General features: G+C 44.4%; 1 protein-coding gene across 2 annotated transcripts in view; it reads left to right on the top strand.

The window, feature by feature from the left end:
* Positions 1-15,729, top strand: part of POU6F2 (POU class 6 homeobox 2) — a 360,760-nt gene extending 345,031 nt beyond the window's left edge. Inside the window, exons 7-9 of one of the 2 annotated variants that reach the window (XM_029234024.1) lie at positions 2,446-2,614; positions 11,532-11,700; positions 15,150-15,729. In XM_029234024.1, coding sequence (XP_029089857.1) covers positions 2,446-2,614; positions 11,532-11,700; positions 15,150-15,654 — 843 coding nt within the window. In that variant the 3' untranslated portion in view covers positions 15,655-15,729. The remainder of the gene's footprint in view (positions 1-2,445; positions 2,615-11,531; positions 11,701-15,149) is intronic. The other variant, XM_029234025.1, reaches the window with a different exon arrangement.
* The last annotated feature ends 6,317 nt before the right edge of the window (positions 15,730-22,046 follow it).

The following is a 22,046-nucleotide window of genomic DNA, read 5'->3' as shown; positions in this document are numbered from 1 at the left end:
TGTCTTCAGTTCACAGTCTTTGCACAGTGGAGTAATAATAAGGCTATTCACTTGAGATGTAACTGCAGACAATTCTGGAGCGGGACACCCTGGCATCCTGGAAAGAGCCCTGAACTGTGAGGCGGGAGCCTGGATCCCAATGTTCAGCAGACTCGTGGCCTAGGGACAACCATTTACTTCCTGTAATCACGCCAAGTGTCTCTGCCACATAGAGCTACCACGTGAATGGGAGAAGCAAAAGCATCACCACGGGGAACCAGAGGGGAAATAGCTCCTGAAGCACATTTCCAAAGTAGCACTTGACTAACAATTGTTTGAAAGTAAGATGTTAATTGATGGTTAAAAACACTTTAGGGATTTAGAAAGACTGACAAGCCCAGGTGTTGGTGCCGATGTGGAGCAACTGGAATTCTCATACGTTGCTGGTGAGACTGTCAAAGGCTACCACCACTTTGGACATCAGCTTGGTAGTTTCTTTAAAAGGTAAATAGGCATTTATGGTATGACCCAGTCATTTCCACAATTCCACTCCTAGGTATTTACATATAAGAAATGAAAACACAAGGTACACACAGAGACTTGTACATCAATGTTTATCACAGTTTTCTTCATAACAGCACCAAACTGGAAATAACCCAAATGTCCATCAACAGATGAATGGATAAACAATCTGTGGCATAGGTATACATACAGGTATACGCTATATATAGTATTCAGCAATAAAAAGGAATGAGCTACTGATACATGCAACAAAACAGGCGAATCTCAAAAATGGTATCTGAGCAAAAGAAGCCAGATGCAGAAAGAGGACATGCCATACAATTCCATTTTTAGAGCCATGCCAAATGGGTCCATTACAGCAGAAAGCCAGGAGGTGAGGGAAAATTGATCGCAAAGGGGCTTAAGGAATTTCATAGAATGATAGGAAGGTTCTGTATCTTGATTACGTGGTGGTTTCACAGATGTATACATTCGACAAAACTCATCAAAATGTTTGCATTAAATGGGTGTATTGTATTATGCGTAAATTATATCTCGGTAAAGTTGAATGAGAAATTGAACACACACTGGGAAAGCAGGGACAAGTGTGAAGTTGAAACCTCCCGGGCTGACTCTTAGATCCCGAGGAGGTGGTCAAAGGTCAGTGCCTGATTTTGTGTAGTTGTGGCTCTTCCACCAAAGTTCAGGGCTTGGCCTGATTCTGCCCCCAGTCTGACTTCCTTTTATAAAAACTTTTTATAAAGACCTTCCTACACCTCTGGGAGTGTGATGATGGCTATGAAAGCACTTTGTAAAGTACTCTGTCCAACCAACAAAGGTGGCCACTGCTGAGGCCACCTGTGCACCTGTGCTGGGTCCTGGGCTGCCCTTTGTGTCAGCTTCCTAGAGGGTCAATACGTGGGTGGAGACCCCTCCCGGGCATCTAAGTGGACCCGGCACCTGCAAGCGTTTCCCTTTTCTCTCTTCTTCCTCCCCTCAGCTGAGCTTCTCAGCTCTCAGAACAACAGCACTTTGATGACCTGTAAAGGAGTCATGAGCACATGGACATAAAGACCACCTTCCTTACGGCACACAGAATTTTTCAAAAAGTGAATTCTTTCTTGAGGCGCTATGACTAAGAGCTCAAGCCCTGGGGTCAGACTTCACGGGCCCAGAGACCAGATCCTCCCCACCTGCCAAAGGAACTGACCGAATCCTTTAAACTCTCTGTGCCTCAGCTTCCTTGTTGGTAAAAAAGGGGTCAAAATCATACCCATTTCTCAGGCTGACGTAGGAGTGAAATGAGAGGGCATAAAAGTCCCGAACAAAGTGCTGGCACAGAGTAAGACAGTGACAACAGAGAGCTACAAATATTAATCAGTACTTTTGTCCTGACTGCCCCAATTTCTTTCTTAATTTCCAAAGGATCTTAGCATTTTTTCCGACTCCACAGTAATACACCCAGACTCTTCGGTCTGGGAGAGCAGGAAGTTCCCATATACACTCAGCCTAAATTGGAACTTTCCTAAAAACACCAGTTACCTAAGACAAAATGGCTGGGCACAGCCTGCCTTTGATATTGCGGTTTGCATTCCGAGTTGATGGTAGGTGTTATATTTTATCTATACGTTCTGGAGAAGCCTGTCAAGTGCCTGTCAATTGCATGAATAGGCAGAAAGAGTCCGATGGCACACCGCGGTCAGGAAATGTAGAAAATTGGGTGCTCCAGCAAGCTAAGTAAGAAATTAATAATATATTTAGAATTACTAATAAAATGCCTGTCAAGACAGCAGCAACATATTATATACAAAAAAAAAAAAATCCTCCCTGTTGTGTAGGGTGTGCACTCTTCCAGAGAAGCATATATTCTTGGAAATGATTCAACCCCAGATGACACTTCTGTTCCCTGGCATTTCCCTCCTAGTTTTTCATGCCTTTGTGTATTTTTTACATCCCCAATTGTAGCTCCACCAGCCCTCCCAGACGTCGGTGGGTCAAGCAGCCTCCCAAAGCAGCCTTCTGCACCTGGCTCACAGCCAAGCAGCCATGTCTCAGAGCCCCGCCCGGCAGCCTTCCTCTGCTTCCTCCTCATCTTCCTCCTCCTCGGCTTTGAGCGTGGGCCAGTTAGTCAGCAGTAAGTATCCTTCCTGGCTCCGTTAAGCCATGGTGGCCTTCTCGTTGCCTAATTGCAATGTCTCTCTCTCTCTCTCTCCTCCCACCCCACCCGTGCATCCCTACATCCCTTCCTCCCTCTCTCTCTTTCTGCTTCTTTCAAGTTGAACAGGAATTTCCTGACCCTACTGGGCCAGTATCCGGATGAGGTCCGTGCCCAGGGCCAGACGGTTCCTTGGGGAAGCAGACCCCCCGACCCCCTCAAATGTGTACGTGGAGGGGCCGTTTCCACCTCAGGCGCCTTCTGATGTGCTGAGTCAGTCCGGCCGCTTCAGAAGCGAGAAACTGACCAGCTTTCAGGGCACGAGCCACAGAGCTCAGAACTGAGATAGCCAGCAGCTGGCACGGCAGGTCAGGCTGCCTTTCTGTGTGTGTGAGGTCCCCTGCCATTCCATTTGCAGGCGTCAGAGGATATAAGAGAGAGCACCTGTGGGCGGGGAGGGGGGGATGTGCGCCATGAGCCGCCTCCAGTGGTGCAAGGGGAAGCTGCATGGGCGGAATCCGGTGAGAAACCTCTGAACAACTGTTCACAAAAGAACCGAAGGCTGCAAGTCGGCTCCCCTGAGTGGGCGGCACATACACATTTTAGAAATGGTATTTGGCCCTAGGTGAAGACAGCATATGTATCACATGCAAATAGAAACACATAGAGATGAACGTGACAGTGGTCTAATTTAATGTTGTTCACCTTTAGTGCAATTTTTACTTATATATAAAAATGACAGAGTATGTGCGTAGATTATAATTCTCCAGGCACCAGATATCCAACAGTTACGGGTTTAAAGGCTAAAGCACTGCAGAGGCATCTGTGCCATAAAAACAAGGACACATGTAAGTATCTGTGTTTGGTCAGGTGTCATGAATGACCTGTTATAACAGGAACAGTAGGGACTCTCCATATCATAGGGCAGGTCTGGAAATGCAAGGCAAACTGGAGGGTCGCTGTGTCTTCCCCCGACAAGCGACACCCCCGCCAAAAATATATATGTACATATATACATGTGCGTACATATATGTGTGCATATATACATAGATATTCAATTATATGGATAACTCAGGCAAGAAAGATGCTTGTGGAATGGAGAAGAAAATGAGAGATTATGGAAAGATTAAAATGCCCAAGTACTTCAGTACACTAGCCTGGATGCTCTTGATTTTAAAAATGGGTCAATACCAAACAGAGTTTCAGGATTTGATGGAGCTTGCCATCAACCTGTTATTTTAAGTTGTTTAGATATATAGCTCCTCTCATTTGGGCCGAAAAAGTCTAGTCTTACTCGAATAAACTCATAAAAAATTAATTTAATTATAACCAGAATTTTTTCCCCAACAAAGAAACTCCTCATAGGGTTGTTGTGAGAAGAGATTCAAACTTTGTTCCAATTTGCTCTTTTGCAAAAGCTTCTGTAAAACACTCTATTTCTAAATAGCAGCGAGGTCATATATTTACAATAGACTGTTAAACTTTGGTCCTGAAAGAAAAGGAACGGATATCAGACATCTTATAGAGAAGAAATAAATTAAATATGAAACGTTTAAATATGAAAAGTACAAAATACCCCATGAATACAGTATTTTACGCAAGGTAAACACTCAATACATTTTGGATGGACAGAGAGGTGAACGGATAGACGGACAGACAGACAGATGGATGGCACTGGATTCTATCTTGCCATTTGTCTCAAGCTGGGCAGGAAAGGACTAGCCTTTTCCAGAGCTACTTAATGGGCCAAATGAAAGTTCACTTGCACAGTGGCCAATGGGATATCTAGGTTCTACGTGCAGAATGAGTGAACCTTGCACATTGCATATCCTTGATGAGAAATATACAGAACTGGGGAAAAGAGACTCCTTTACCACATGCACTTGAAGCAAGAAACTGCAAACTCATACGCAGAAGCTGAAAGAGGAGCCTTCTCTGGCAGATATGAGAGGGTCCAGGAGTACCACTGCCGGGCGTCGCACTTTACACAAACCCATTGCTGGGCTTACAACTGCTACAGATTTTGAGCATGTTGTTTAGTTAATTCCCTTCTGTCTCAAGACCCTACTAGAGAATGAATAGCACCTGGAGCATTTTCTGATGCTGATTACCACGCCCTCAACAAACCTCTGTTTAAGCCTCCTTTTGCGAAGTAGAGTTTTCAAAGCACTTTCACTATTTTTCTGATTTGAATACTCACAACAAGGTAATATAAATTCTCATTTTCAGATATTGAAGCTGGCATCAAATAGATCCTGAAGAGTACAACCCATCTCGACCATCTTATGTCAGAGAGGCCAGATTCAGTCTTAGTTGAGAGACAGTGTGTGATCAATCTCCTGGGTGACAAAGCCAGAAGGATAACCCAGACATCCGGACTCAATGGGTCATACACGTTCTACACAGCACCGCTGCCTTAAAAGACAGGGTGCTTTCGCATAAATTTTATCCAGTGCGATTTGAACGATAAACTCTATCAAATCACCTAAATATTCTTCAAATAATTTTTAAATGTCTGAAGCCACGTCTTACAATTAAAGCACAAGCTTTTTCTCTGAGCCAATATGAGAAAAACTAGACATCTTGCATATTTTGAAATTTATATTCAAGCATGAACTATGCATTTAAAATTACTTTTTTCTGAGATTAAACTTTACCAAATTTGCAAATAAGCTAATGTAGGGAGACCCGACCCCATTCTTCAGATGGAGTTGATACACGGATTAAATTACCGGAGGGAAAAGCGTGTTTTAGTCAGAGAATGTCAACTTAAAAATAAAAAATAAGCTTTTTGAGCACCATGTATATGCAGGCACAGGGATAGATATTAAGAAAGCAGAAATGAGCTAGATGTGGTCCCTGCCCGGGCGGAGGTCATGAACTGATAACAAAGAAACACAGTTACAATAAAGGGAAACAAATGCTATGGTCAATGTACCAATAAAGACTATGGCAATACAGGAGAGAGTGAACTCAGTTTTGGAGATTGAGACAGAACAGAAGGACTGGCTGGAGTAAAAAATCCTTGAATTAAGTGGGATGGTGAATGGGTCAGCAAATCCCTCCACTAGGCCAAGGCCGTAGTTCAAAACAGGTCAAAATGGATTTGAACCTGCGGTCAAAACCTTGGTGAATGGACCCTCACAGGTCATGGACAAGGTTGCCCAGTGCTGGGCCATCTGCCATTGCTCCAGATCAACTGGAGTGGGTGGATCGTCCATAACCTGCCCTACTCCAGGCAAAAGAACACAGGGTTAACACCAAATAGGCACACCCCTTAAGACGTCTGCACATCTGTTCACAGCACCTGCACAGCCTGCCCTGTGTCAAACCTTGCTTGGTCTCCTCAGTCACCAGGGCTAACTGTAGTTTCCATAGCAGGGCTTTTGGAAAGCCTAGAAGAGTCAAACAAAAAACAAAGTGCCAAATTGACTTAAGATTTACACAGTTACTGTTTAAAAACAGGTGGGCGTGGGACTTTTTTATTCTTTGATGGATTTGGTTTGGTTTGGTTTTTCAGGACACTTTTTTTTTTAACCCCTGGCCTGTAAACTTAATTCTTAGACAGCAAAGGGACTGAGAGTTAATATCAGAAAAACCCAAACTATAAAGTGAACATAAAGATGCCTGGTGATAGCTTACGGCACAGTGGAACCCCTGATTCACTTGATCAGTTTCACACCATTTTCCACAACTCAATGAAGTCACCGTATTGCAAGCAAGCTGTTCTCCCAAATTGCATTGCACGTTCCCAAATGGTTTCTTATTTCTCAGAAATATTTGGTAAATATACCCATTATTTGCTGTGAGAGAAGCACTAAAAAGCAGATGGATGTTCAGAAGGCAGTTAAGTCGTACTTGGCACCTTCTTTATAGATGCATGTTTCTCTTGTAACAGTCCCACAAGCAGAGGTTGTAGAAGGAAGATGTGGATGGATGGCAACTGTTCGACCCATTTAGCAAAAACCCCTTACACTGATGTCCAGGTGAGCAGTTGGAAGGAGCTAAATTTTAAAAATTAAACAAAACGAATATCTGTCCTGGTCCGTCCTGAGTGCTCAATTCAGTATGGGCCCAGTGACCATGCAACCAGATTCTACAGAACAGGTTTGTGTTCACGCAATTTGCATTTAGCTCCCAAAGAACTCTTTTATTTTTCAGCCCATGCACTCCTGATTTGATTTGGGAAAAATGTCATCATTATACTTATGAATCACTGCCAACATTCAATGCCAGTGTATTATAAATCTCCAGACCAATCAATCCCTATGTAGGCTGATCTTCTGGCTCCTTTAGCAAGGCTCAGATTCAGGGAGAACTGTGGAAGTCGTTGCTTCCTGACTTTGTACTTAATATACTGGGCCGACTTAATCTGGAGCAAACTTCTATAAGAGGTACACTTCTTCCTCAGTGCAGAGAAGTCCCAGACTGGGTTTCCCTAGAGCTGGTTGAAGATGCTGGATCCACCTTGTGGGGGACCTGAGGGTTCCCTCTGAAGTCCCCATCAGGGTGGCCTGAGATTCATCCTTAAAATGAACCCAACCTCCCCAGAGCCAGAAGGAATGACATGATGGAAATAGGAAAAGCATATAACCCTTAATGAAGGGGAACTGTCCAGCAGTGGAGAAGAAAACCTCAAGAGTTTAAGACAGAAACTTTGACACCAAAAAAAAGCATTAGTTTTTTTGTTAATTTGAAACATCTTACAGACACCATCTAAGGTGTTCTCCCACTGTGGGAAGACATGTCCCACATGTTGTAATCAGGGTAAGACTAATATTTGTCCATGGGTGGACCCCTTCTTTGGATGTGGAGACTTCTGTAGTCCTGGGATCCATGGAAGGAAACCATAATAATACATGGCGCCGTCTGGTTTTTATGGATGAGAACAATAATATAAAGAAAGCCAAGCAGCTCGTCTCCAGCGATCAACAAATTGCACAAACAATGAGACACTGGTTTCCTCTCCCCAGACCTTTGTCCAATAGACTGTCACCCTGTCTAAATTTCACCAGAATTCCTAACTTATCAGCTCTAGAAGTAGAACCAGGAAGAAGACAAGAGTGGGAAATGTGTGAGAGGAGAAAGAAGGAATTCAGCTTCCTGGTGTGATGAGTGTTTGGGGCCTCACAGAAGTCCAAGGGCTCAGGGGGCAAGGCTCCCACCTCTCTGAGCTTCAGAGTAAAACTGTTGATGATCCGCACAGCTGCTCAGGGCAAGAGGATAAGAGACCATAGGTTTCTTTTTGACTCTGGTTATTATCAGCAATCTGGCCAAAAGCCACTTGCACAATCACACACAATGGATTTAGTCGCTGGTCTCAAGGAACGAGGAAGGAGATAAACAAAGGCAGCAGAAGGCAAGGCAGAAACTAGCATAGACTTACACAGAATTGTATCCCAGGCATAAACCTGCCCTGTGCTGCACTGCCGACTCTGGTGGCAGCACAGGCCCTGGGACTGGAGCAGACCGTGGAGATCCTTCCAGATCACCTGAATCCTTCAGTCGATTCCTGTTGATCTAGAGATGGGACTAATGGAAGGCAACAGATTTACTTCCCACAGGAGCTACTTAGCTTGGCTCAGAGAAAAAATCTACCCCCCAACTCCAGACTCCAACGGCCACCCCAGCCCACTGGTCCCAGTTGTTTGCCACTTGCCATAAACGGTGAGGCCAGGGGTGGAGAAAGGCAAGGACGGGGCACCTGCCCAGCAGTCTTTCTGGCCCATCATCCTACCCAAGGTGGTAGAGCAAGTTTTCTGTGTAGTGGAACCTGGTGAATAATGATGGTAAAGGGTCGAGTGCAGGTAAAGGGTCGACATGCAGAGGATGCCACACCCAGACTCGGTCAGGCCAGAGCCGCAGCGAAAGCCTCTGTCTGCGGGGTCAGTGGGTCCTCTGCCTCAGGATCGCCTGTGGTACTTGTTAAAAATGCACATCCAGCGTCCCATCAGGTGACTCCTAGACCTACCTAATTAAAAACACCACTGTCCTAAAAGCCATACCGTTACGAGGAAAGTCTCCGGCTTCCCTCAGTTTTGAACGTCCGCTGACCACGTTTGCAAGGCCATGAGTTCCTCTTCCTTCTCTCTTGGAGAGAGGCCAGGCCCCACTCCCTATGCTGTGCTATACCAAGTGTCCCTCTGTGTTCAACACCAGACCTTCTCAACTCGTAGTTTATTATTGCCTCCCCGCCCTACGAGGAGCCCATTTAGACTATCCTATCCTCGCTGCCCCCCTTCCACTATGAAATGTTAATATCACAGGGATACCGCACATCGGTTCTGTTTATGTACCTCGGTCCTGGGGGACCACATCCAGAACCAACTTCTGCCCCCTCGGGAATGCATGCTGTAAACGCAGGGCCACCACACAGGTTCAGCAAGGCCGCAGGTCTGGGGAGGGCTGGGGAGTAGGAACTGAAGGGGCGGCCTGGACCAGTGCCAGCTGACTGACTGCTCCCAAGGGCAGATGCGGACCTGGTGCCACCAAAGCTTCTAACATTTCAGAAAAACATGACAAATTTAAATTTTTCTTTAGAAATCTCCCAGTGTTTACTGTTGGCCAGAAATTCCCCCAAATTGTACACACTCGAAAAGCTGAGTTTTATTTGCAAGCTGCTCATTTGCAACTTCTGCTCTAGGAATTTTTTTTTTTTTTTTTTTGCGGTACGCGGGCCTCTCACTGTTGTGGCCTCTCCCGTTGTGGAGCACAGGCTCCGGACGCGCAGGCTCAGCGGCCATGGCTCACGGGCCCAACCGCTCTGCGGCATGTGGGATCCTCCCGGACCGGGGCACGAGCCCGTGTCCCCTGCATCGGCAGGCAGACTCTCAACCACTGCGCCACCAGGGAAGCCCCTGCTCTAGGAATTTTTAAACGAAGAAACAGAGGAGGGGCTCAAAGCTGCTGTGTGCGTGGATGGGACCTCCCGGAATCCTTAGCCAACCCTCCAAGCTGCTCCACGCTGGCGGGAATTAAGATCCAGAGGGCAGCTCCCACCAGGCACAACCCAAACAAGTCTGTTAATCAAATGAGGCCGGCCTTCCCGGGTGAAGTTGGGGAGAAAAAGCAGGGTTTTAATTAATCTTAACAGCCAAATTAGTTTTATTGTCACCCTCTGCCCCCGTCCATGGACATAGATTCTCAATGTCCTAAACTGAAATATTCACCACTCCCAGCATGGGCTCCCCCCCGCCCCCCCCCCCCCCCCCCCCCCCCCCCCCGCAGGCCTCCACCACGCTCTGCCCCTCCCCTGCATCTGTGCCCGTCTGCACCCTGCTCCCACTGACCAGAATATTCTCTGAAAGCTGCTCACTGGGTAAGACCCAGATGAATCCTCCCTCCTGTCACCGCTCCCTTCTCTGTAAATTCCAGTGTGGGTGCGACACTACTACTCCTTGACTGTACACAACCTGGTATTTTTCTCTGTTTCTCATTCGTAACGTTGAGCCCCAAATCCCTGTAGACAGCAAACTCCACAGAGGCTGGAACTGCCCCTTCTCTTTCTCTTGTTCCTTCTCTCCACTCATTAGGGCTCCTAGGAGTCACTTAAGAAATACTCAGAGACTAACTGCAGTTATTATACCACTTTCCACCCATCCTTCCTCCATGAAATTATGCTTCATGATGTGTAAAAATTCTACAGGACTTTGTTTTTATTGAAAAGATACGGGTACAGCGTACACCTCCATGGCTGATTCTGTGACAGAGTCCATTTCCCCTATAGTGAGAGAATCTATACCGGAAGCTCCAAGGCCCCTTGCCACAGATATTAACATCTTTATTTAAAAGTCCTTGAAAAATTGGTCCTTGGGGTACCAATGTGTTTCTTTTCATGATAACAGGAGTTTCTATAGCTGGAAGCCCAGAAGACTAATATGGTCCACCCCAGTTCCTTAGACAAGTCCTGTAATTGACTGAAATTGTTGGGTGATTGTGCAGAAAGAGGAAGAGAGAAACTTTTCACCTAAGTCGGGGGAATGAGGTGAAGAACAATAGAGTCAGCTTGCAGGGAGAATGGCTTCGCTCCAGGCAGGATGGAACAGTCTTTTGAAATCTTCCACCATCCTCAAACCATGCTGTCTCCAGCTTGGTGTGTGCTTTCATTTATACAGTGATCAGTAGCCGGAGGTGTGGGGGGGGGGGGGGGGGAGGGGGATAGTTTCATTCTCCAGCTGTTGTGTCATTTCCCTTGATAAGTCCTAAATTGACCGAGTTATGTGGCACCAAAGGAGCCTTACTGCAGTAGGCATTTTTTATTCTGTGCCCTTTCAGGGGACAAAGGTGTCTGTGTCAGGAGATTGCTATGCGGGGTTGGGGGAGACTATTAGTCTCACAGCTTCATAAGCATGCTCTTCTGAGGGGCTAATGTGAACATAATAAATTAGGCAACGTTACCATCTGTTAGCCTGGCTGCAGCGGTGATCAGGTACAGGAAAATACAAAATACTATTTTTTTTCAAGGGCAATTCTTAGCACTAAAGCGTCCAGCTAAGACATTTCAAATGGAAAGCTTTCCATCTTTATATTTTTACATGATATCTGAACATATTTATGGGCAAAATGGAGTCGCATCCCCCCATAGCTGGTGCCCCCCTGCCCTGGCTGCTGTCTGTTAAGCAGTAAGGAGCTCGCTCTTGCGTTGTGGAAGTGGCGGGGTAGGCTTGCCGTGGTTTTATCTGGGACAGGACTACCTTGAAGGATGATTTGTGCAGGTGGAATGAGTTGAGGATGGGGGCTTGAGTGCCTCAGCTGGCAGAGAAAGAACGTTCTGCGGTGTGGCTTCCCACCGCTCTGCTATTAGGAACCGAGCCACTTTCTCCTCGGCCGTCAAGAGCGCGTAGCACTGAGATGTGCGTTGACACATTGATCCTATTTTTTGCAAACATCTCCACAGATCCTCAGACGGCAGCGGGTGAGGTGGATGGGGTTAATCTGGAGGAGATCCGAGAATTTGCCAAAGCTTTTAAAATCCGGCGCCTGTCCCTTGGCCTGACCCAGACTCAGGTGGGCCAGGCTCTCAGTGCCACAGAGGGCCCCGCGTACAGCCAGTCGGCCATCTGCAGGTAACCCGTGCCCACGCGCTGTCACCCCTCCTGGCTGGCCCGGGCCTCGTCTGTCCTCTCGGCTCAGCTTTTCTTCTTCGGGTGGGCCGACCTGGAGGGGTGGAATGTGGGAACGGAGTCTGGGGTAGCTGTGTGTTGGGATTGGTGATATTGACGGAAGTGGAGTTGCTAAAGCAGACTTGGGGGCCTGGCTTGATAACTCCTGTCAACTCACAAAGAACTTCCAAGGCGGTTTCATTGGAAATACACAGCTTCCCCCCACCGGGGGTACCAAAAGCTTCTGAACCCACCATCCTACGCAGCTGAGATCCACTGTCTCCTGTCTGTGGATTGATGTCGTGAAGCTGCCAGTCCCAGGTGGTGTTAATGCTCCCACCATTTCTGCTCAGGGATGGCTATCCGGATTTTCCAAGAAAACACACCTTAAAAAGAACATATATTAACCATCCTGTGACCACAAAGGAATGTTTAACCTTGCCCTGCCAGACACAAGTCTAAAAGCACATTTCTAAAAAAGAAGCAGCTGTTTTCCATAGCTCAGAAAAGGGTAGTGAGGGTTTGGCCTAACCTCACCCTGTCCTTCCCAAAATTAAATACATAAATGACAGAAGCCAGCCTTGGCTGTGTTTGAGTTGATCTGGGTCAAGCCGCCAGAAGCGGACCCTGCGCATGCATGTGTGTGTTGCACTAATCCCATGTTTATGCATGAGGTGACAGAGGCACTCCGGTAAGAGCTTTTTCCTCTTGGGCAATGTCTCATGAGTCCTCCTACGTCAGGAAAGGCCAAGAAACCAACTCTAAACTCATTTAAGTGGATTTTGTTCTTGGTGATCCATGAAATGCTGTCTTTTTATCTGCTCTTTATACTTTTAATGTATTCCCCAAAGGACAGAAGTGTACTTTTCCTGCAGTTTAAGACTAAGGTTATAAATAACATCAGTATGGGGTAGGAGCTTGCAGCTCACATTTTGCTCAATGGTTTTCCATAAAACCCATTGATTGTTGTTAAATACAAAAAGCGCCGTAGGATCCTCTCACTTCTCTGGCCTCCCCTACTGTTTTTTCTTATAAGATACCTCCCTGTAGAAAATAACCTTTATTCAGTCTATACAAGGATACTACTGCTGGGAAATTTGTTTCAAGGCTTGTATATGTTATTCCAGACAACATGTACCGAAGCATCAGCACTAACAAGCAGCATCAAATGATATGAATACCGTTGCTCCCTGTTGGGAAACATTAACTTTGTTTCATCTCAACAGCCTTGGGATAAAGGCACGCCACAGGTTTTGAGGTGGTTGCCATGTGCTATCGTTGCTGAAGTCCTCTTTGGCTTTATTTCTTAGTCCTAAAGTGTGATCTCCTTTAAGTGCTATCTAAGGTTTTCACTAACACACATAATGTTTCTTGGGCATTCCCAATCAAATATGTTGATTTCTAAAATCTTCCCCTGGGGAAGCCAAAAACGCTATGGCCAAAATGAAAAGCAACTTTGGGAATTCACTGTCTAATAGAAGATGGCAGATGCCTTGACTTTTCGGCCTCTCTCTAGCGTCTAGTGTTTCAGCGGGTAGTTTTCGGAGCTAACTACGAACAACAGAAAAAATGGAAGTCTTGAAAGAGACCAAGATCTGACAGTGGAACCACTCCAGTTAATTTACATGGTGGTGAAGAATCTGCATTTGCACACACTCTGGTGTCCCTCCTCCCTTATGAGCTGCAGTGACTCGAGATGCTTTAGCAAGTGCGTCTGCATCAGAGACACAGAGGAAACCCACCAGCAGTACACTGGACATCCCTATCACAAGCTCTGTCCCCCATGCCATGGTGCTGTAAAGCCTGTTGTCATGCTACCAAGACTTCAGCTTTGGGGCTTTTATAATGAATGATGGTAAGTGAACACAACAATGAAGGCTTTAGGGGAGCCTGCCATAAGTGAGCAGCTCATTAAATGGCATTAAATAATTCATTTTATATTGAAAGCAAAATGTACTTCTTTCCTCTTTGACCAGCTGAAAGTTGGGGTTTTAAAAAAATAAATAACTCCTTGAACTATACATGGAAGGGAATGCTATCGGAATCCCATTAAAATTTGATACTATTGGCGCTGCTTATCACAACACAAGATATCTAAAATGCAGTGCCAAAAATAAGATTAAGGCACATAAAGGAAGCCTATCCTTTTGTGTCCTTTTGCAAGCATCCTTATAAAACATACTGCGGCCAAAGCGGGTTCATTTTCGCTCCATGAAAACAGTCTATTGTAATAAGATGCACTCTGCAGTCAGAGGGTTGTTTTTCGACAGCACTGAACTTGAAAAGATAGAGGAGAATGCCATGGATCCAAAGTTGTCATCCTGGAGGGTTGTGAATTTGGATTTAGAACAAACAAACAAACAAATAAAAGGAATTGGTACTATTTTGTATTTCGTTGAGAGTGCACATGAATTTGATACCAGGATGACCTCTTAAAGCACTGTAGTTTTGTCCAAGATGCTTCATAGTTTTTTTAAGTCAGTGTAGCAAAGAATTGCAGATGGCAACTGATATATAGAAGACCTCATTTACAGAAAATGATATCATTCAAGTACAGTTTGCAGATATAGCACGTTAAACACAGCTTGATACTCTGATACAAAAGTACACCATTACACTGGATGGTGTTGGAAGGCATGAGGTGGCCCTAGCACATCCCGGGGAGGGGGCGGGGGGTGTTCATAGCAATTACAGTGTGTCCAGCTGTTTGAGTCCAGCAGTAAAGTAGCAAGAAGCTATGTTTTACCAGAAAAGGGAACATGTTGTTAACTTACATCTGGTGAAAAGTGTTTGTTACCAGAGACAGAGACAGGAGAGGGCTGGGGGCCGGGGGAGAGAAAGAGATTAAAATGAGACACAAAACAGAGATGAAAAGAGAACCATAAAAGAAACTTGTCCCGGTTGCCATCACTGACGATTAGCATAGATAGAACATTTTTATCACCAAGTCAGTGGGGGGAATTTAAGGAAACCAAAAGGAAAACATAAAAAGAATCATTTTAAATGAAAGAACATGACAGCTGTTGTCTTTGATGTCACTTCCTGGTGTTAATTTTTGCCTTAAGGATTCTGAAGTTCAGGGGAGATGGTGCTGGGTGGATTCAAATCAAAGCTCAGATCTCAAGCATTTCCAGGAAAAAGATCTGCGAGTAGTTTTTGTTTCCATCGTGATGGCTGCCGTGTTGTGTTGTCTCCACCCGTGCTCACCTGGCCCGCTTGTGGGTGTACGGGCTGCATGCTGGGGCATGAAGCATGTGCGAGGGCGGGTGCTGGCTTGAGCGGGGAGGGCTACCTTGCAGCTGGCTGCTTATCTGGAGTGAATTTGCTCTGCCAGTCAGTCAGGCAGACAGGCAGGAGGCCCACCCTGGCAGAGGACTCAGTGTAAGACTGTTCTTTTTCAATTCTCCCCCCAGACACACCATCCTGAGAAGCCACTTTTTCCTACCACAGGAAGCCCAAGAGAACACTATAGCTAGCAGTCTGACAGCCAAACTGAACCCTGGCCTTTTGTATCCTGCCAGGTTTGAAAAGCTGGACATCACCCCTAAAAGTGCCCAGAAGATCAAGCCGGTGCTTGAGCGGTGGATGGCTGAGGCTGAGGCCCGCCATCGGGCAGGTATGCAGAACCTGACCGAGTTTATCGGGAGTGAACCGTCCAAAAAGCGCAAGAGGCGCACCTCCTTCACGCCCCAGGCCCTTGAGATCCTCAATGCCCACTTTGAGAAGAACACGCACCCCTCTGGGCAGGAAATGACCGAAATTGCCGAGAAGCTGAACTATGACCGGGAAGTAGTTAGAGTTTGGTTCTGCAATAAGAGGCAAGCCCTGAAGAACACAATTAAACGCTTAAAACAGCACGAGCCGGCCACGGTAGTCCCTCTGGAACCCTTAACAGATTCACTGGAAGAAAATTCCTAAAGAGACGCCCACCCGGAATCAGAAAAAAAAAAAATCCACAGAAACTAAACTCCACCCTTGGGGCTTCATCCCCTAAAACCCCAAAAAAGAAAAAAATAAATTAAAAACAAATTTTAAGGTAGCCCCAGTCATCACCCTTGTAAGTAAAAGACTAAGAAAACCACCAAGTGGACAGGATGGTTTATACATGTCCATGGGATTTTCCAAAAAAGAAAAAAAAAGATTTTTTGAAAATTTTTAAACAAGGACTACACCACAGTGCAGGTGTACGCAGGAAGGCTCGTTCCCTCCCCGACCTGTCTCCCCAAAGCCAGGTTTATAAGGGACTTAAAGCAAACCAAATAACCACATACTTTTTTCTGTGTATTATGAAAATGTGAACACATTTTAAGAAAAACGACTAAACCAAAAAAAAACACAAAAAACAAAATACCAACAACACACAAAGGAAACTTTTCTCTGTTCAAAGCGAATACAAGCCTACCACCTGGAGGAGGGGCTGCGGACGGCATCCTTCAGGTTCTAAGTGCTGATTCACTATGAACCTATTAACCAAAGTCAGAAACACGACATTGCCAACGCGACCATTAGTCTGCTCCTCTCTGCGTGTGAAGTTGTGTTCCAAGTTTTTACATTTGTACTTGGCGGAGAAATAGCAAGCCTGACTTCTCTCATCTTTCCCATCTACTGTCACCCCCTGTGGGGCGGGGGGTGCCATTGCTGAAGCCATTTTGTGAGGCTCACTATTGGTTTTTATTTGGGGGGAGGGGGTTCTTTTTTTTTTCTCTTTGTTTTGAGTGGGGGGCATCCTGGATCGTGTGCCAAAGCATCCGTTGCTTTCTTCTCACTATGACCTGTGGGTTTGAGAAAAGAAAATGGAGCTCGCATTTCTCATTTTCCTCCATCTCTCCATCCCCCCCGCGTGTGGCTCCCAGTGTCTGCTGGAAGGCCACAGAGTGGGCATGGTGTCTTTTCCACTCAGACCCCAGTGAAACGCAGGAGAGACTCCAAAATAGCTAGGGCTTTGCTCGATGAACTGTCAACACTGGCATAAGCTGTAATTGTGCCCACTATCCACACCAGAGCTTGGGATTTTTCTCAGTCTGTTGGCCACGTACATGGAGAGCTGACCAAAACTAATTTTGTAATATAAACATAAGCTGCACATTTGGTTCAATACTTACATCTATGTTATGCTTCTGTGCAAAGCAATTTCTCTCAGAAGTCTGATAGCCAAAGAAATGTCTCGAGATTTCAGTCAAAATACACACATAGCATGCACACACCCATATACACACAGGCCAAAAAGAGAGAGAGAGAGAGTATGACTGGACTGTTAAAGGCCATCATGCATCCTGTAAATTCCACCTTTTCTGCTACCACTTTCATTCAAATAGTGATGGCAGACTTTTTTCAGGGCGGGGGGAGGGCGATTCTTTTGGGGATATATAAACGGAGCAGAAGGTTGGCAGACGAATTAAACAATGGGAATTGCAGCTGGACTCTTGAGGGGAAAGGAAGTGTTAACAAGGAAGTGCCTCCACTAAAAGGAAAAATACAAAAGTGGCTTATCGAGCACATCAGAATAGCCTTCACTCTTAGAACTAAGGGATTATTTCACTTTTCAAAATAACTTACTCCAAAGATCTGTGGGCCAAAATAACCTAATAAGCCAGAGGGAAAAAGTAAGATGTGAGGATTTCTGTGCAGGTAAACACTTGGGACCTGTGGTTGATGTTTTCCAGAGGGAGAGGCAAAAAGTGTTCCATTATAGGATCGGGCAAAAGAGAGTGTCAGTTTCCTTGCTGTCGAGATGGAAATATTCCCGAATAATTAATTAATAATTAATGCTATCTAGAAGTAAATTGTGGGCGAGAGAAAAACTCAAGTTGCCCAACTGATTAGAAATACCATCTTCTTCCCCTAACACACACCCTGCCCCGTACGGGTTTGGGTTTCTTCTTCTGTTGGCCCCTGTGCCGGTGGTGTCAGTGCAATGGTATAACTGTCCGCACCCTACGCCCCCTTCCCAGATGATGCATGCAGGAACCAGGGGACCAGCAGCAAGGAAACGCTACATGAAATCCTGGAGGTGGAACCAGTTGCTTGTACAGGTGTTTCCTTCTCCAGTCTGATGCTAATTGCACCACAGCTAACTTCATCTTCAGTGCCAACGATATCATGGTACCCATTTGGCCACCTGAAAAACTGCACAGATACCAACGACCCAGAAATCCAAAAACGTATCAATTGAACAGATTCTGTATTCTCCTAGGACCCGCTCCAAGTTCCATCAAGAAAATCTCCCCCAAGAAGAGAAGTTAACAAGATAACATATGATGGATGCTAAATGTTGAAACATATGCCAGCAGCACTTACATAGGGCCTGCTCAGTTCGGAAGTCTATAATTGGGAGGGTATAACTAGGACAGTGAAAATATAAAATTAAAGTAATCTTCCAGAGTGGAATAAAAAAGAAATATATTCATCCCACAGTCATATACCCATTCATGTGCAGTGATTTTTTTTATAGTTTTATAATTTTGTATTGTTTTATAAATTATTTATAAGGTGTTGTAATGCTTCTTATATTAATTTTTTACAGATAAATTTTTTGCTACAAGGCATAAAAAGGTGCCTGAACAGATTCTTAGGAATATAAATTATACTGTGTAACTTGTAAGTCTTGGGGACCACACTTACTGCTTAATTTTCTTACGACATTTCTTATTTCCACTTGTAAACAACTTCACATGCCGGTGGCATTTAAGTGTCTTTTAGGTTTCCATGAACTGAAGGTTAAGGTTGCCACTAACAAAAAATAAAAGCCGCTTCAGGCACATGTGATTGTATTTCAAGCTTCAGTATTTTTCTTACATATTTTTAAATTACTGTTGTCTTCATTTTCTTCATCATTAATGAAAAAGAAAAAAAAGACTGATGTTATACTTGACGCTTGTTTGTGGGGCTATTTTTTCTTTTTCAGTCAAAAAAACATTGTGAACAGTTGAGAGTTTTAATTGCATTGCAAGGTTTTTGGTTTCTTTTTGTTATAATCACACAATATGCACACACATACACACACGCACGCACACACACCACAAAAGAGAGAACAGAAAAGCAAAAGGAGCTAGGAAAAAAAACAAAAAACAAAAAACAAGTAGAGGCGTATCAAAGAACTCAAGCTATAACCAAAAAGAAATTGTAAAATGCCTTTGCTCGTCTTCTCTACGCTGGACCAAAGCTCAATATTTGTAGGTATATGCACATTGTATAGATATGGCTAAATGTTGCTGACAATCTTGCAATACTAAACTGTTCCTATTTTAAGAAAAAAAAAAAAAGAAATACAAACTGTTCATCAGTGTTTTACCTCAGCACTCTACTTGTACCCAGTTAATGACCAAGCTTAAAAAAAAAAAAAAATGGAGAAAAAGGAAATTGATTTTCATTTCAATGTTTGACTGCAAAATCTGTTTGAATAACATTTTGTAATGAGCTTTTTGTCACGTGATTTGCTTGTCTTCAACTTGAAATTCTGTGAGGCACATTTGTCTATTTGTTGTTAAGGAAGTGATTTTTTTTGTCCTACGTGCTGTGATCCAGACTGGTTACCAGAGTCACTGATGAGACGTGGCAAAGAGAGCTGCTTCTCCACGCCTGGAGCGGGCAGCAGGAAAACAAACTGGGTTGTTTTGAAAAAAGCATCATGACGAGATGTTGACATGATGGACTTGTGACCAAGAAGCCAAACTGGATATTTAAAAGCTCCTTACTTGCTCTGACATTGAAACCAAAGCTGATTTATCTGCACAGGTTGCTTAATGTTTTAAAAAAAAAAACTGACAAAACTGTACTTAATCTAGAGCAATATCTGTATGGTCAGTAAAGCTGCACTTTGTGTATTTCTTAACAGCTTCAGATCTGTCACTTTTAATTTGTACCATAAAAAATAAAGAATGGTTTGACATGAGCTTCTAGGCGAAACGTGTCTTGAACTCAGATAGGTCACTTAAATTGTAAGCATGGAAATAAGCCTATGTTACAACCCCAAATGTTACAAAAAGGAGGGGTTTCATGACAGACTAGTTAATATCATGATTATTTTAACTGTTCAAATGAAATACTATATGAATTAGGATTCCTTGGATTGCAAATTACAGAAATCCAACTCAAACTTATTTAAACAAAGTCTGGGAAGTCTGGTTGGGGACCTCAAGCACGGCTGGATACAGTGGTTCCAAGGATGTCATCAGCCTGTCCTCTTAGACTTCCTTCTCAGGTGGAGCGCCCAGATGTTGAGTCACATGCCTGTCTCTAAACTAGGCACTGTGCTGGGGATGATGTACTTGAATCGGCCACGCAGGGTCCCAGACCCACCCCTGTCTGTGGTACTGGGGATGGGGCCTCATGATAACAACACCGAAGGACCACAGGGATGAAGGAGGAGGTCTTCATGAGGATCAGAAGACAGAAGATGAGAAACCATAACAGGCAGACAAAACCCAGAGACATCAGAATCTATTACTGACAGCCAGCTGTGTGCCAAGTGTTGTAGTGAATTCTACTGGGAAGGAGTTTTTGCTGCTCTTAAGCAATGCCTGTAATTGCATGTTCTGGAAAATGTAGGCGTTGAGAATATGCTCCCGCTCGAAGTTTATGTGGGTAAGAGGGATGGGTTAATGTTGCTGTATAATTTACTAATTCAAAGGGAAAATGGAAAATCTTGCTAAAAATACCAGTAAATTTTTTTTAATTAGAATCACTATCTCCATACTTTTCGTAACCCTTAGCAAACATTTCTTATGCTACATAGAGATCCATACATCAATTTTGTTATGACTGACAAGAAGTGCTTTGGAGAAAGCAACGGAACCAAAAATCCAAGTGCCCATACATTATGAATGGACGTTCCTGGAAAGTCCAAGACTGACTTTAAGACGAGCAAAAAAATGCTGATTCTTCTGCCCTCATGGTGGGGAAAGACAAAATAGTCATTTTCAAGCTTTGTTTCCATCTAAAATACGCTAAAAGTATTCTAGGCTGAGGTCCTACCTATTGATTATACCTATTATTATGAAATATGTTTGACTTAGGAAATTCTCTTTATTTTTTATAAATTTATTTATTTATTTGTTTGTTTATTTTTGGCTGTGTTGGGTCTTCGTTGCTGCGCGTGGGCTTTCTCTAGTTGCGGCGAGCAGAGGCTACTCTTTGTTGCTGTACGCAGGCTTCTCATTGTTGTGGCTTCTGTTGTTGCAGAGCATGGGCTCTAGGCGCGCAGGCTTCAGTAGTTGTGGCATGTGGGCTCAGTAGTTGAGGCACGTGGGCTCAGTAGTTGTGGTTCGTGGGCTCTAGAGCTCAGGCTCAGTAGTTGTGGCGCAAGGGCTTAGTTGCTCCGCGGCATGTGGGATCTTCCCGGTCCAGGGCTCGAACTCATGTCCCCTACATTGGCAGGCAGATTCTTAACCACTGCGCCACCAGGGAAGCCCGACCTAGGAAATTCTTGAATGTCTTCTTTAAAAAGATAACCATCATTTAAATTCAATCATTACATATTCCACAGGTATCTGCTAAGCACTTTGTATGTGCCAGAAATTTTATGTGCTGGGGACTTAGAAAGAAATAAACAAAATGAATCCTTGCCTTCAAGAAACTCACATTCATTCTGCAAAAACAGTACTATTTCTCCAGAAATGAAGATCTTGTACCATGCTTCTTGTACTACAATATTTTACAAATAAAATAAATTTCAGAATTAAAATGATGAAAAGCAGTTCTGAAACTGACTTTGAACCAGTAAATGAATGGATAGAAATAGCCTCGGCTTACAAGACAATCACCAGTGTCTGTTTTAAACGATTTCAAAAGCTGTTCCAATAAGAATTTTCCACTAAACCAACCATATACACATAATCTATTCAGTGTCAAGTGCAGCAGGTTGATGAGCTTCATCAAAAATCCATGGTTGGAAAGAATTCAGAAGCAGACTGCCACAGAGTAGTTGAAACCAGCCCCCAGCTAATACACACAGGTCCAGACCCCTTACCCGTTGTGCCGCCCTTTGAAAGGAGTCCAAGCAAGCGGCACTTCTGACCCATTTGGCTGATCTGCTGAGCCACGTGGAAAGCCATGGTCAGGGGAAGACAATGACACCTAAGGAGGGTTTCAGGATATTGGATGAAACTTTATCTAAAACATATGTGCTTTCTTAAAGTCAGATTATGGATTTAAGTTACCCTCTTCTTGATGGACTGTCTCCTTCTGTTTCCTTTATCCTTGTTAATGGCTCCATCTGTCTGTCAGCCATCCAAAGCAGAAGTCTGGGAGTCATCCCGAGCCCTGTACACACACACACACACACACACACACACACACACACACACACACAC

The sequence above is a fragment of the Monodon monoceros genome, unplaced genomic scaffold, assembly GCF_005190385.1.
Source record: "Monodon monoceros isolate NGI ecotype Baffin Bay Population unplaced genomic scaffold, NGI_Narwhal_1 Super_Scaffold_2, whole genome shotgun sequence".
Taxonomy (NCBI): domain Eukaryota; kingdom Metazoa; phylum Chordata; class Mammalia; order Artiodactyla; family Monodontidae; genus Monodon; species Monodon monoceros.
Note: the sequence above shows the minus strand (reverse complement) of the source record. Positions and strands in the feature narration are given on the sequence as shown.